Below are 15,405 nucleotides of genomic sequence, written 5' to 3'. Positions count from 1 at the left end.
CAGAGTGGCTGCACCAATTTGCATTCCCACCAACAGTGCAAGAGGGTTCCTGTTTCTCCACATCCTCGCCAGCATCTATAGTTTCCTGATTTGTTCATTTTGGCCACTCTGACTGGCGTGAGGTGATATCTGAGTGTGTTTTTGACACAATGGAGTACTACGTGGCAATGAGAAAGAATGAAATATGGCCCTTTGTAGCAACATGGATGGAACTGGAGAGTGTGATGCTAAGTGAAATAAGCCATACAGAGAAAGACAGATACCATATGGTTTCACTCTTATGTGGATCCTGAGAAACTTAACAGAAACCCCTGGGGGAGGAGAAGGGGAAAAAAAAAAAGAGGTTAGAGTGGAAGAGAGCCAAAGCATAAGAGACTCTTAAAAACTGAGAACAAACTGAGGGTTGATGGGGGGTGGGAGGGAGGGGAGGATGGGTGATGGGTATTGAGGAGGGCACCTTTTGGGATGAGCACTGGGTGTTGTATGGAAACCAATTTGACAATAAACTTTATATAGTGAAAAAATAAACAACAAAACAAAACACCACTAAGTTTGATGTCAAGGAGCTTACTGCCTGTGTTTTCTTTCAGGAGTTTTATGGTTTCAGGTCTTACATGCAAGTCTTTTTTTTTTTTTAATGTTTATTTTATTTATTTTGAGAGATAGAGAGTGTGTGTGAGCAGGGGAAGGACAGAGAGAGAGAGAGGAAAGAGAGAATCCCAAACAGGCTTTGCACTGTCAGCACAGAGCCTGATGCGGAGCTCAATCTCACAAACCATGAGATCATGACCTGAGCCAAAATTGAGAGTGGGATGCTTAAATAACTAACTGAGCCACCCAGACACCCCTTACATGCAAGTCTTTAATCCATTTTTATTGATTTTTGTGTATGGTATAAGAAAGTGGTTCAAGGTCATTCTTTTGCTTGTGGCTGTCCAGTTTTCCCAACACAATATATTGAAGAGACTGTTCTTCTCTTGGATACTGAGAACAAACTGAGGGTTGTTGGGGGGTGGGGGAGAGGGGAAAGTGGGTGATGGGCATGGAGGAGGGCACCTGCTGGGATGAGCACTGAGTGTTGTATGGAAACCAATTTGACAGTAAATTATGTTAAAAAAAAAAAAAAAAAGAAGAAGAGACTGTCCTTTCCCAAGTGCATATTCTTGCCCCTTTTGTTGTAAATTAATTTACCATATATGCATGGGTTTATTTTTTTCCATTGATTTTTTCCATTGATTTGTTTCTATGCCAACACCATACTGTTTTGATTACTCTAAGTTTGTAGTATAATTTGAAATCAGGGCATGTGATATCTCTGGGTTCGTATTTCTTTCTCAAGATTGCTTTGACTTCTGAGGGTCTTTGGTGGCTCCATACCAATTTTAGAATTATTTGTTAGTTCTATGATGAATGCCATTGGAATGTTGATAGGGATTGCCCTGAATCTGTAGATTACTTTGGGTACTGTGGACATTTTAACAATATTCTTTCATTTCATGAGCATGGATATTTTTCCATTTCTCTGTGTCATCTTCAGTTTTTTTCATCAGCATCTTAACAGTGTTCAATGTACAGTTCTTTCACCCTCTTGGTTAAATTTATTCCTAGGTATTTTATTTTTTGATGTAATGTGTGGGATGGTTTTCTTAATTTCTCTTTCCAATAGTTTTAGTGTATAGAAATGCAACATATTTTTTATATTAATTTTGTATCCTGCAACTTTACTTAATTAATTTATTCTAGCAGTTTTTGGGGGGGAGTCCTTAGAGTTTTCTACATATAGTATCCTATCATCTGCAAATAGTGAGTTTTACTTCTTTCCAATTTGGATGCTTTTTATTTCTTTTTGCCTAGTTGCTGTGGCTAAGACTTCTGATACTGTGTTGAATAAAAGTGGAGAGAGTGGGCGTCCTTGTCTTGTTCCTGATCTTAAGGAAAAGCTTTAGCTTTTCACCGTTGAGAATGCTGTTAGCTATAGGTTTGCTGTATATGGTTTTTATAATGTTGAGGTATGTTCCCTCTGTACTCACTTTGTTGAGAGTTTTTATCGTCAGTGGATGTTGAATTTTGTCAGTTGCTTTATCTGTTGAGATCATAGGATTTTTATTTTTCATTCTGTGCATGTGGTATATTCCATTGGCTGACTTGCAGATGTTAGACCATCCTTGCATCCCAGGGATAAATCCCACTTGATCGTGGTGTGTGATCCTTTTAATGTAGTGCTGAATTCTGTTTGCTAATATTTTGTTAAGGATTTTTGCATCTTTGTTCGTCAGGGATATTGGCCTGTCATTTTCTTTTTTGGGCGTGTCCTTGCCTGGTTTTGGGTATCAGGGTAATACCTCGTAAAGTAAGTTTAGAAGCATTTCCTTCTCTTCAATTTTTTGGAAGAGTTTGAAAAGGATAGATATTAAATCTTCTTTGGATATTTTGGTAGAATTTACTAGTGAGGCCTTCTGGTCCTGGACTTTTATGCTTCAGTCTCCAAACTAGTACAATAATTGGTCTGTTGAGATCTTCTATTCCTTCGTGATTCAGTCTTGGAAGATTGTAAGTTTCTGGGAATTTATCCATTTCTTGTAGGTTCAATTTACTGGCATATAATTGTTCATAATAGTCTCTTATGACTTTTTTGTATTTCTTTGTTATCACTCGTAACTTCTCTGCTCTCACTTCTGATTTATTTGTCTTCTCCTTTTTTCTTAGGGAGTTTAGCTAAAGTTTTGTCAATTGCATTTATCTTTTTAAAAAACCAGCTCTTCGTTCCATTCATCTTTTCTATTTGTCTTTTTAGCCTCTATTTCATTTATTTTTACTCTGAACTTTATTATTCCCTTCCTTTTGCTAACTTTGGGCTTCGATTATTCTTCTTATTCTAGTTCCTCTGGTGTAAAGTTAAATTACTCATTTGAGATTTCTCTTGTTTTTTTGAGGTTGACCTCTGTTGCTCTGAACTTTCCTCTTACAACTGCTTTAGCTGCATCCCAGAGATGTTGGTGTGTCATATTTCTCTTTTCATTTGTCTCTGTGTAGCTTTTTAATTTCTCCTTTGATTTCTTCTATGACACAGTAGTTGTTCAGTAACATGTTTAATCTTCACATATTTGTAGTTTTTCCAGTTTTCTTCCTGTAATTGATTTCTAGTTTTATATCATTGTGGTTGGAAAAGACGCTTGACACGATTTCAGTCTTCAATTTTTTGAGACTCATTTTGTAGCCTGACATGTGTTCTAGAGGATGTTCCATGTACACTTGAGAAGAACCTGTTTTCTGCTTTTGGGTGGAATGTTCTGTATATATCATTGTTAAGTCCATTGGTCTCATGTATCATATCAAGGCCTCCTTATGGATTTTTGTCTGGATGATCATTATTGATGGAAGTGGTATGTTATAGTCCTGTATTGTTGTATTGCTGTCAATTTCTCCCTTTAGGTCTGTCAATAATTGTTTTATGTTTTTTGTTGCTTCTGTGCTGGGTGCATATGTATTTATTATTGAATTTTAAGATTTTGTTGTCTTTTAATTACCATTCCTTTATCTGATATGTGTTTTGCAAATACTTTCTCCCAGTCCGTGGCTTGTCTTCCCATGATAGTGTCCTCTGCTGAGCAGAAGTTGTTAATTGTAGTAAAGTCTAGCTTGCTAGTTTTTTCTTTCATTGATCCTCCTTTCAGTGTTGCCAAACTGACAACCACCTAGTCTTCTGTGTTATCTTTTTTTCTTTCTTTCAAGTTTTAATTTAAATTCCAGTTAGTTAACATACAGTGTAATATTAGTTTCAGGCTGTGTTATCTTCATATATATCTTTATATCTTTAATAGTTTTGTAGTTTACATTTAACTGTGATCCATTTTGAGTTAATTTTGGTGAAAGTTGTAAGGTCTGTGTGTCCTTGAATTCTTTCAAATATGGATGTCCCATCTTTCCAGGATCATTTGTTGAAAAGGAAGTCCTTTCTCCATTGGTTTGCCTTTGCTCCTTCATCAAAGATCAGTTGGCTGTATTTGTGTGGTTCTTTCTCTGGACTCTCTTTTTCATTCCATTGATCTATTTGTCTCTTCTTTCACCGATACCATTGATTACCTTCGCTTGTAGTGAGTCTTGAAGCCAGGTAGTGTCAGTCCTTCCATTTTTCTTCTAATTCAGTATTGCACTAGTTATTCTGGGTTGTTCACCTGTCCATGTGAACTTCAGAATCAGTTGATTTGTAAAATAACTGGCTGGGATTTTCATTGGGATTGTGTGAATGAATATATAAATTATATTATAAATAGGGAAGAATTGGTATTTTAACAATACTGAGTCTTCCTATTCATGTACATGGAATATCTCTCCACGTATTTAGATTTGCTTTGATCTCTTTATTCCGAGGTTTGTAGTTTTCCTCATGTAGATCTTGTACATATTTTGTTAGAATTACACCCAGGTATTTCATTTGTTTTCGTGCTGACGTAAATGGTGTTGTGTTTTTAATTTCTTTTTTTTTTTATGTTTATCTTTATTTTTGAGACAGAGAGAGACAGAGCATGAGCAGGGGAGAGGCAGAGAGAGAGGGAGACAGAATCAGAAGCAGGCTCCGGGCTCTGAGCTGTCAGCACAGAGCCCGATGCGGGGCTTGAACTCGTCAACTACGAGATCATGACCTAAGCCGAAGTCAGACGCTCAACCGACTGAGCCACCCAGGCACCCCGTGTTTTTAATTTCTAATATCAGTTGCTCATTCCTGGTATATAGATAAACAGTTGAATTTTGTATATTAACCTTATATTTTGTGACCTTGCTGTATATAATTGTGTACTGATTCCAGGAGTTTTTAGTTGATTCTTGTGATTTTCTACGTCGACAATCTTATTTTTGAACAAAGACAGACTTACGTCTTCCTTCCCAGTCTGTATACATTTAATTTCCTTCTCTTTTTGCATTAGCTACGACTTGCAGTACAATGTTGAGTAGGAGATGAAAATGGACATCCTTTGTTTTGTTCCTGATACTAGGGGGATATTAGTTTTACATCATTAAGTATGATGTTAGCTATAGGTCTTTTATAAATGTTCTTTATCAAGTTGAGGAAGTTTCCCTCTGTTCTTAGTTTCCTGAGAGTTTTTATCATGAATGGGTATCGTGTGTGTGTTAAATAAACTTTTTTCAGGGGGCGGTAATTTCAGATTTGTAGAAAAGTTGCAAAGATAGCAGAGAGAATTTCTATATACTCTGCATCTAGTTTTCCTGAATGTTACTATCTTACATAGCTATGGTCCTTTGGTCAAAAGTAAGAATAGTATTGCTATTAACTAAACTCCAGACTTTATTCAGCTTTCAAGTGTTTCCACTAATGCCCCCTTTTCTGCCTTAAGATCTAATCTAGTATATACCGCATTGCACTTAGGAATCATAGCAAAAGAAAAAAAAAGTGAAATATGAAAAACTAAAAGATCTCCTAGACTAGTAGCTTCATAGTTAATTTCTGAATTCCTGAAGGCCTTAGGGGCCCCGGCTGAGAGTGGGATTGGTGGGATTACTTGTTAGAGCAGCTCTGCTTAGATCTGTGTTATTTGAATCCACAGTAAGTTTCATTTGCAAAACGAAACTTCATTTTATAGTAAAGAAATTAGCTTAATTTATAAGAGGACAAATTATAAGTCCAAGGTCACCTTGCAAGTCGGTTATAGAACAAAGACTAATCAATCTTGGTCTTCTACACTCCCACAGTGGCTTCTATGTGTCATTAATGTGCCTTCTACCTCCATAATTGTCCTTTTTCTTTCTCTCATGTGTTGATTTCAGATCAGATGTTTATTAGCAGTGGTAGTTTGTAGGCATTTCTACTTCACAGGATACCATTAACCAAACCATGAACTTATTCGAGGAGATATCCGAGGCAGGGTCCTTTAGCTGTAACATCACCTGACGTGGGAGACATAGACAGAAACATTCAGTGCTTCTGGGGACTTTGGTGAAATGGCTTTGTTTATATCTGAATGGAGGTGCTAAAGCTGAAGTGGAGATTTATTATCTGCTTGGTTTTAGATATGGTCCTTTCTTTATTGTGACTTTTTCTTTAAAAAAAAAATTTTTTTTTAACGTTTATTTATTTTTGAGACAGAGAGAGACAGAGCATGAACAGGGGAGGGGCAGAGAGAGAGAGAGGGAGACACGGAATCGGAAGCAGGCTCCAGGCTCCGAGCCATCAGCCCAGAGCCTGACGCGGGGCTCGAACTCACGGACCATGAGATCATGACCTGAGTCGAAGTCGGACGCTTAACCGACTGAGCCACCCAGGCGCCCCTATTGTGACTTTTTCTATATGAAAATATTTTGTATGCAAGATGATGCTCCTAATATCTTTTTGTTTTTACAGCATTGGATTAAACTGTGCTCTGGGTGCAGCTGAAATGAGACCTTTTATTGAAACAATTGGAAAATGTACAACAGCCTATGTCCTCTGTTACCCCAATGCAGGTGTGTATTTCTAGGGAGTTGCACCTGAGGAAATCCAAATACACAAGACAGGGGTAGGTAGGGTTAAAAGAGTTTATTTTGCAGGTCTTGGTATATAGTTGACATTCAGTGGGAATCTTCTAAATGAAAATACAGTGGGTCTAGACCACTATTTCCCTCTAGACTTGAAGGAATAGTTTGACTCATCCTGAAAGCCTCGGAATTGGACAGAACTTTGGGGGATGAATCCCAGTACATAGCCGAGCAGAGCCTTGCTTTTGGTGACAGTGCTGGCCGAGTGAATGTGGCCAAAGAGAGGAGTGCAAGAAAGAGGAGAGGGAGCCCTCCTGTCCATTCCGCTGTATTAACAACCTGTGTGTTAAATTATTCCTTTCTAAAAGGTAGCTCTTCTATGTTACTATATGTAAGAAATTTTAAGATATTTATAGGCAGTTTTCAAACTATCCAATTAGAAACTGGTAACCCATTTTGGATTAACCAGATTTCCTGGTGAATGTTTTTGAGCATTTGCTTAGCTCCTTAGGGGTAAACATCATTTTCCAGCTTTCTTTCCCAAAATACATACATTTTAATGCTTAATAAATTTTCTTTCCCACCAGAAGAAGAAAACTAGAAGGGGATAATAAATAAAACAGGAAATTGGTTAATTAGATGCTAAAGTTTTACTTGGAAAAATTTATTTGAGAGGTGATTAGTTGTGTTTTGCTTGTTTTGTTTTTAATTTTATAGCCGGTGCTCTCATCAATTCAGAGGATATGTAGTACTCTCCTAACCCCCGCCCCCAAGCAGCTAGCTGACGAGATTGAGTTTCCTTCATGGGAAGGGGCTGGGGGTGGTGACTCTTCTTTCAGATGGAAGAGAAATAGTCTCTGTTTATTTGCCTCTGTGGTTTTTTGGGGGGTGGGGGTGTGATACCTCTTCATTTACTGTGTTCATTATTAAGAATTATAGTTTGATTTTGCAAGCAATCATCATATAATTATAAACTTTTCTCACTTTTAAACCCAAAGCCTTCGCCAACATTAGTCTACGCGTCAAGGCGATTTTCAATAATGCTTGTAATCTGCTTTCCTAGGTCTTCCCAACACTTTCGGTGACTACGATGAAACTCCACACATGATGGCCGTGCAACTAAAGGTTAACCATTCTCTTTCCCTTCAGTTTTTAAGAGATAGAGAAATGAAATCTTAGATTTAGAGTATCTAGAGAATATTTAGAAAACTTAAAATTTTCTGCTAAAGCAATCCCGGTGTATGTATAACAAAAGCTGAACTACTCTGGGTGCCTGGGTGGTTCATTCTGTTAAGTGTCCGACTCTTGATTTTGGCTCAGGTCATGATCTCACAGTTCATGGGATTGAGCCCTGCATTGGGCTCTGTGCTGACAGCATGGGACCTGCTTGGGATTCTCTGTCTCCCTCTCTCTCTCGCCCCGCCCCTGCTCTCTCTCTCTTTAAAAAAAAATTTGTTTTTTAATTTTTATTTCTTTTTGAGAGAGAGAGAGCATGAGCTGTCAGCACAGAGCCCACGTGGGGCTCAAACTCACAAACCACAAGACCATGACCTGAGCCGAAGTCGGACACTTAACCGACTGAGCCACCCAGGCGCCCCTCTCTCTCTCAAAATAAATAAACATTAAAAACAAACAAACAAAAAAATGGCTTAACTACTCTGAATTAAGGTGGTGGAGGCAGAGGGAGGGGCTTGATGACAGCATTTTTCTTCCCATCAGGCACTGGTGTCTGTTGCAAAATTCCCAGTCAGGTCCAACCCGAACTCATTGAAACTAGGCTGTTCTCTGCAAGGCCCTCACGTGGTGGCTCCCCTCCCCCACTTTGCCTCAAGCATACTGTTGGGGAGCGTTAATGTCTTCTTGCTCCCTGTTGTCACAAGGATACCTTCTTGCCCGCATACCTCCCACCTTTGAATCCCAGGTCTTAGGACCGTACCACCCACTAACTCCTGGGTCTCTTTTCCTCATTCCTTGAAGTTTTAGCTTCTGACTCATTAACATTATCTCCTAAATGATTTCTGACTTAATTCTTGAGACTTCAAGACCTTTCTAGATGATCTTTCCAGTTCTCCGACATCTCAGTTCCTTGACTTCCTGTTTAAGTTCCTGTCCTTCCCTAACTAGCGTGTGGTTAAATTCTACACCACACTGTCCAGTATGCAGCCACTGCTGTGTGCCGAGAGCTTGAGATGTGACTGAGGAGCTGAATTTTTAATTCTTTAAAATTTTAAATTAATTAAAAAAAAATTTTTTTTTTAATGTTAATTTTTATTTTTGAGACAGAGAGAGACAGAGCATGAACAGGGGAGGGGCAGAGAGAGAGGGAGACACAGAATTGGAAGCAGGCTCCAGGCTCCGAGCCATCAGCCCAGAGCCCGACATGGGGCTCGAACTCACGGACTGCGAGATCGTGACCTGAGCTGAAGTCGGACGCTTAACCGACTGAGCCACCCAGGCGCCCCTAATTAAAAAATTTTTAAATGTTGATTCATTTTTGAGAGAGAGACAGAGCACAAGTGGGGGAGGGGCAGAGAGAGAGAGGGAGACACAGAACGCGAAGCAGGCTCCAGGCTCCGAGCTGTCAGCACAGAGCCTGACGTGGGGCTCGGACTCCCCAACTGTGAGATCGTGACCTGAGCCAAAGTCGGATGCTTAACCGACTGAGCCACCCAGGCACCCCCATAAAATTTTATATTAATGTAAATGTAAAAGCTGGTTTGTACTTCATGTGTTATTTGATGTGCTATCCAGCTCATCATGTGATTCCGCTCAGTATATAGGTAAAAAAAAGGTCTTTATTATGTCCAAGTAGGCAAATGATTACATCATCACATTTTAAATGGTACAAAGGATTTCATAGTTATCTGAGCTATGTTCCCTGCTTTAAACCTATCTAAGGCATGTGAAAGCTTTGTATCTTGGATTATGTTTAGCCCTCTTTTTAGTGAAACATTCATTTATGAAATGTAGATCTCTTTTCTGCTGAAGTGGTGGTGGTGAATTTCGAATTCAGACGGACTCTGAAACTGTTTCTTTTCCTAAATGCAGGCCTTTGCTGTGGATGGCTTGGTCAATATAGTTGGTGGGTGCTGTGGTACGACACCAGATCATATCAGGTGGTAATCATTTCTAAGTATTTTACCTTTTGTTGTGGGATGAATTGTGTCCCCACCCCCCAAAATTCGTATGTTGAAGTCCCAACCTCCCAGTTCCTTTGAAGTGACTGTATTTGGAGATAGGATCTTCAAAGAGACGATTCAGGTGAAATGAGATCATATGGGTTGGCCCTAATCCAACATAACTGGTGTCTTTGTAAGAAGAGATGAGGACACAGTCGCACAGAGGAAGGGACCCTGTGAACACATAGGGAGAGGAAGACATCTGCGAGCCAGAGAGGCGACCAGCTCTGCCAACACCTTCTTCTCAGACTTCTAGCTTCTAGAACTTCGAGAAAAAAATTTCTGCCGTTTCAGCTACTCAGTCTTGTGGTATTTCATTATGGCAGCCCCGCAAACTAAGATACCTTTATACTGTGACAAATTCCAAAAACAAAGGAAGATTAATAAAATGAATCCCCATGTGCCTGTGACAGAGTTTCCATAATTTTCAGTATTTTGCTTTTCTTTCTTTTTTTTTATCTATTTCCCAATTTTTTCCCCTGAGAACATTGTAAAGCAAATTCCATCACGATATTCTATCCATAAATACCTGACTAATATTCGGAAAGTCAAGGAAGGACAGCTCATATTTTCTGTGGGCAAACACACATCCCCATTAGTTCTCTCATGGAAGGAAAAGACGACAAGACAACCAAGCTCCTTGAGGTCAAGAGAAGTCGCCCGGTCATTGGCCTAACCCGTGTTGTTGAGCGAGCATCTGAGGGACAGGGTGTGAAGGAGAGCATGTGTTCAAGTCCTTGCCAGTGTGTGGCTTAAAGAGGCTTGCAATTCAGTGAGATAGGATACAGTTTAGGACTGTTTGTAACTTGCTTTTTCCCTAGAGTGACGGTCGGTTTTGAGCCAGTCATCCCACTGTGCTGAGTCTGTGCACATGATATGTCCACTGTTCTGATGTATCTAACATTTCACTGTTTTTGTTGGCTTCTGTGATAGACTCTGTTAATAGCCTATATAATTTTTATTTTTATTTATTTATTTGTTTTTAATGTTTGTATTTATTTTTGAGATAGAGTGAGACAGAGCATTGAGCAGGGGAGGGGCAGAGAAAGAGGGAGACCCAGAATCCGAAGCGGGCTCCAGGCTCAGAGCTGTTAGCACAGAGCCTGACGCGGGGCTCGAACACTCAACCATGAGATCATGACCTGAGGCGAAGTCAGATGCTCATCCTACTGAGCAACCCAGGCACCGCAAGAGCCTATGTAATTTTTTTTTTAATGTTTTTATTTATTTTTGAGACAGAGAGAGACCGAGCATGAGCAGGGGACAGGCAGAGAGAGAGGGAGGCACAGAATCTGAAGCAGGCTCCAGGCTCTGAGCTGTCAGCATAGAGCCCAACACGGGGCTTGAACCACGAACTGTGAGATGACCTGAGCCGAAGTCGGACGCTTAACTGCTTGACTGACTGAGCCACCCAGGCGCCCCAAGCCTATGTAATTTTTAAAACATCTTTTAAATAATATCTAAAAGCTATCAGTAGTTGAATATAGTATATCTTTCGGTCTCCTTTTGTTTTTAAGGTTATCCTCTCCTTTTTAAAAAGAGTTGTTTTGTTTTTATTTATTTATTTTTTAAAGTTTTATTTAGAGAGCATGAACAGGGGAGGGGCAGAGAGAGGGGGGGAAATAGAGAATCCCAAGCAGGCTCCACACTGTCAGCGTGGAGCCTGATGTGGGGCTCAAACTCATGAACTGTGAGATCATGACCTGAGCCAAAGACAGATGCTCAACCGACGGAGTCACCCAGGCACCCCTAAAGAGAGTTGTTTTAAAAATACCTGTGGGGTGGGCTGCCTGGAAGGCTCAGTCAGTTAAGCGTCCAACTTCAGCTTAGGTCAGGATCTCACAGTCTGTGAGTTTGAACCTCACATCAGGCTCTGTGCTGACAGCTAGGAACCTGGAGCCTGTTTCAGATTCTGTGTCTCCCTCTGTCTCTGCCCCGTTCGCACTATGTCTCTGTCTCTCTCTCAAAAATAACATTAAAAAAAAATACCTGTGTGATTGTGTGTATATACATGTAGGCATATATGTTTCTATCTCTGTCTACTCACCTGTGTGTGTGTGTGTGTGTGTGTGTGTGTGTGTGTGCACGCACATCCTCTCCTGCTGCTTCTTCTGGGGCATCTGCATACTAATCTAGGTCAGCAGAGTGAGCATTTCATACAGGTCCTGATAAATTTAGTGGAGTAGACTGATTTTTCCAAGTTGATCTAAGACATGATTTACTACAGCCAGTAAGGTTAAGAAGTGTGTGCACAATCAAAGCAAATTTTTGAGAGTAATTATTTTTGGGGTTTTAAGTGATTTATTACTATATGCCCTCCCTACTGTGTGCCTATGCTTGGAGAAAACAGACCTAAAACACAGGCCTGCACTCGTGGCACCCCGTCTGCTGTGTGCTCCTCTTCTACGAGGAAGCCTTTTTTCTGTCAAACTACTAGGAAGCAAGCACATGGTTCATGGAGGGAAGGACACCTATGGGTTTGGGAAAGAAAGGAGGGGATTTGCTGTTGGCATTTGCATAAACCATCCCATCCATCTCTCAGTTTGTATCTCTGAGCGCAGAAGCTGGTACAGTCAGTGCCCAGCAGACTGGGCAGGTAGAGAAAAGTTCAAGTTTATACGTTCATTTTGGGCCTTGCTGAGAAAACTAAAAGGCGTAGCTGCTGCCGCACGTTTGGAATTAGGTACATAATTATGTGCATAATTATGTTAAATAGACTTAATTTCATAGCTGGAAATTAGCTTAATTCAATTTATTTTCTTCTGAATTAATGGATGTAGTGTTTTGTCTTTTAACTCAGGGAAATTGCTGAAGCTGTGAAAAACTGTAAGCCTAGAGTTCCACCTGCCACTGTTTTTGAACAGCATATGTTACTCTCTGGTAAGTGGTAGAGACACGATTGTTAGGATTTCAGAAACCACTTGTGGGTTAATTCCGTACGTTTATTCCGAGCGGTGGTGATACGTGTGCCAAGTAACTTGCTTCTTAGGTCAAGAGGCGTGCGTGTTTTCTGGCATTTAAGTGGCTTCTAGTGGAGAGTAGAGGTGGGAAATGTGCAGAAGGCACAGGTGGTTTGCCCAGGTCGGGGGGTCTCTGCTCAGAATTAGAACTCACACAGTCGCGGCTCTGTTACGCACCGCTTTGAAAACACGCTCTCGGCCACAGGCTAACCATTTGAATCGTCGGATTTGCCGTTAGTTATTGGAAGTTCCAAACCTCCACAAACAGTGGTTTGTAATGACGGCAGCCTCTTCCTAGGAAATCGTTTGCTTCTATGATATTCTTGCCATGATCCTGCATTTGCTGTGTGTTCAGGACTTTACAAAGAGGTGTAGTTACTGTTCTGTTGGGTGCTCATCAGTCCTGTAAGGTGGGCAGCCTCCCTTTTCTGGAATGAGTTTTGATGTTCAAATAAGGAACATCAGTAAAGTAGTCCATTATGCCGACTATTAGAGAAATAACTTTAAGTTTTATATTTTCTCCACAATACTAAAATGACATATTCTTAGATGGTATTTTTAAGCAACAACAACAAAAATGTGTGTGTGTATATATATTTATAGATATACAGCTATATGTATACAATAACAGATTCTTAGAGAATCTGCAAATAGTGCACGTGGGAAATTATGCACCCTAATAGCTTAGAATTTAACATTTCTCAAAATTGAAATATGTGTGTTCCTTATGTTCCTCTAAGGAAGTTGAAATAAAATCTAAGGACAGCAAAAGCAGCACCTCCTTTTCTCAGTCAGAACGTATTTCATAGAATTCATCCCAGTGAGTGAGTGTGAAGTTGGGTTAAAAACCCTCTGCAGTCTTCCTGGCTTTCTGTTCATTTTCCAGAAGCCGGAGAGCAAGCCTAGAGGGAGTGGGATTTAGGGGGTGATGGCACACCCCTTACCCCCGAACGTGGCTTCTGCCAGGGAGAGGTGTGGTAGGGTAGTTGATTTCATCCTTAGATCTTAAGACTACTGATTTTTGCCAAGATTAAAACAAGAGAACCTTTTAGATAGGACTTTTAAAAAGAATTTATGTGGAAGAATCAAAGAAGCCTCTTCTTCCAATTTGAATTTCCAGTGCTATTTCTAAATTGCTTTTAAAAATCACCTTCAATCAGATTTTAAAAGAATGACATTCAACACACTCCTTTAAATCGTTCTCTTATAGATTGCAGACGTAAGGAAAATGTAGCTTTTATGTCAGATACCTCACATTGATAATAGTTGAGAAGCACTTTGCATACAATGCTTGTAGGGCGGTGGCGCAGGGTCCCCCTCAGCACGTAAATGTTGGCACCCCTGTTTGCCTGCCCTGCGAACCTTGGCGTCTGCCTCCGGATCAGGGGTACCCCGAGGTTCACGTGGAGAGTCACTACCAGTGGGAAGAAATCATAAGACAGAACTGGGAAGGGTTGTCTCCCCAGTCTGTTAACCAGTCTGGAAGACCTTCATAATTACTCATCTTGTATTCATTATTTTCCTCTCCCCGATATCTTGTTCCTTTTCAACCAGTGCTTTGGCAAAGGATGCAAAAGCCATTTTCTCTCATTAACAACACCAGCGATGACTGCAGATGCTAATTTTATGCTTATCAGTATTATCTAGTCTCGTTTTTACAATATTGCTATGAAATGTATGAAAAAAGTGTGAAAAAACATCCTTTTATGTCTCTCTTTTATACAATCAGAGGCCACAAAAGAAGCGGCCCTGGTCTGTGTGCTGAAATAGCTGGACGGGGCTTGGAACCCGGGGCTGGCCGTCCCCAGATCCTGCCAGACCCTGTCTCCTCGTGCTTTAAATATCATTAGAACAGAAACAGATAACAGCGTTTTCTGTAGTGATAACTTTGCACCGCCTGTTGCTTTTTACCTCGGTTAATGTGTTCCTAATTGTAAAGCTGGTATTTGCCCCTAACGTGGCCCGTACCAGGGGAGATGTTACGTCCCCTTGGCAAATAAGGCAAGAGGTGCAGACAGCCCGAGTTGCGTTTCCCAGAGTCCGCTCACGAGTGGAGGGTGTGCCGTGGCGACTCCGGTCTCCCAGGGCTCATCCTGGGTCCTTCCTGGTGACCCAGTCCGACCTTGCTGGTCCCGGGCTCTTGGCCTCTGGGTCAAAGACAGCAGGTAGAGTTCTGAGCACGCTGCCGGGGGGATGAAGGAAGCTTGCCCCGGCTGGCTTCCCGCTGATCTCCAAGTGGCCAGCTGCGAGCAATCCTTTGGCTCCTGACCTCCCGGCCTTGGCCCCACACTCTTGGTGAAATAGGGGTATGATGATAATTTTTCCTTGTTTATCAAAGCTGGTATGATGCAGTTCCTTAGAAAAATTTTGAACTGAAAAGCCCTGAAATACTTCTTTTGAGAGTTGTGGTTGTAAGTGCAGCCGTAACATACAGCTTTGTCATGTTTAAAGATTTCTGGGGGAAGAAGGCCGTGGTCCTTCCTCACCCCCCGCGTTAGGCGTCCTGTGTAGCCAGGTGCGCTGTGCCGCTAAAACTTTTCTTTCTCATGAAAGCGCTTGTTTTCTGTCTGTCTCGTATCATCATGTGAATTTCCAGAAAGTTCTCAAAATGCTTCTCCTTTTAAGGTCTAGAGCCCTTCAGGATCGGACCGTACACCAACTTTGTTAACATTGGAGAGCGCTGTAACGTGGCAGGATCCAGGAGGTTTGCTAAACTCATCATGGCAGGAAACTATGAAGTGAGCATCTTAGTAAGACCCTTGAGGCAACTGCCATGTCGTCGGCTAGACGGCCTG

The 15,405-nt window shown here is 40.9% G+C and overlaps 1 protein-coding gene across 3 annotated transcripts in view; it reads left to right on the top strand.

Moving 5' to 3' along the window:
* The window catches only part of MTR (5-methyltetrahydrofolate-homocysteine methyltransferase), a 131,143-nt gene that overhangs the window by 21,787 nt on the left and 93,951 nt on the right, over positions 1 to 15,405 (top strand). For all 3 annotated transcript variants that reach the window (XM_042961189.1, XM_042961188.1, XM_042961190.1), the window contains exons 9-13: positions 6,359 to 6,459; positions 7,535 to 7,596; positions 9,520 to 9,587; positions 12,451 to 12,530; positions 15,236 to 15,348. In XM_042961189.1, the coding sequence (XP_042817123.1) occupies positions 6,359 to 6,459; positions 7,535 to 7,596; positions 9,520 to 9,587; positions 12,451 to 12,530; positions 15,236 to 15,348 (424 nt within the window). The remainder of the gene's footprint in view (positions 1 to 6,358; positions 6,460 to 7,534; positions 7,597 to 9,519; positions 9,588 to 12,450; positions 12,531 to 15,235; positions 15,349 to 15,405) is intronic.

The sequence above is a fragment of the Panthera tigris genome, chromosome D2 (assembly GCF_018350195.1).
Source record: "Panthera tigris isolate Pti1 chromosome D2, P.tigris_Pti1_mat1.1, whole genome shotgun sequence".
In the NCBI taxonomy this organism is placed as follows: Eukaryota; Metazoa; Chordata; class Mammalia; order Carnivora; family Felidae; genus Panthera; species Panthera tigris.
Note: the sequence above shows the minus strand (reverse complement) of the source record. Positions and strands in the feature narration are given on the sequence as shown.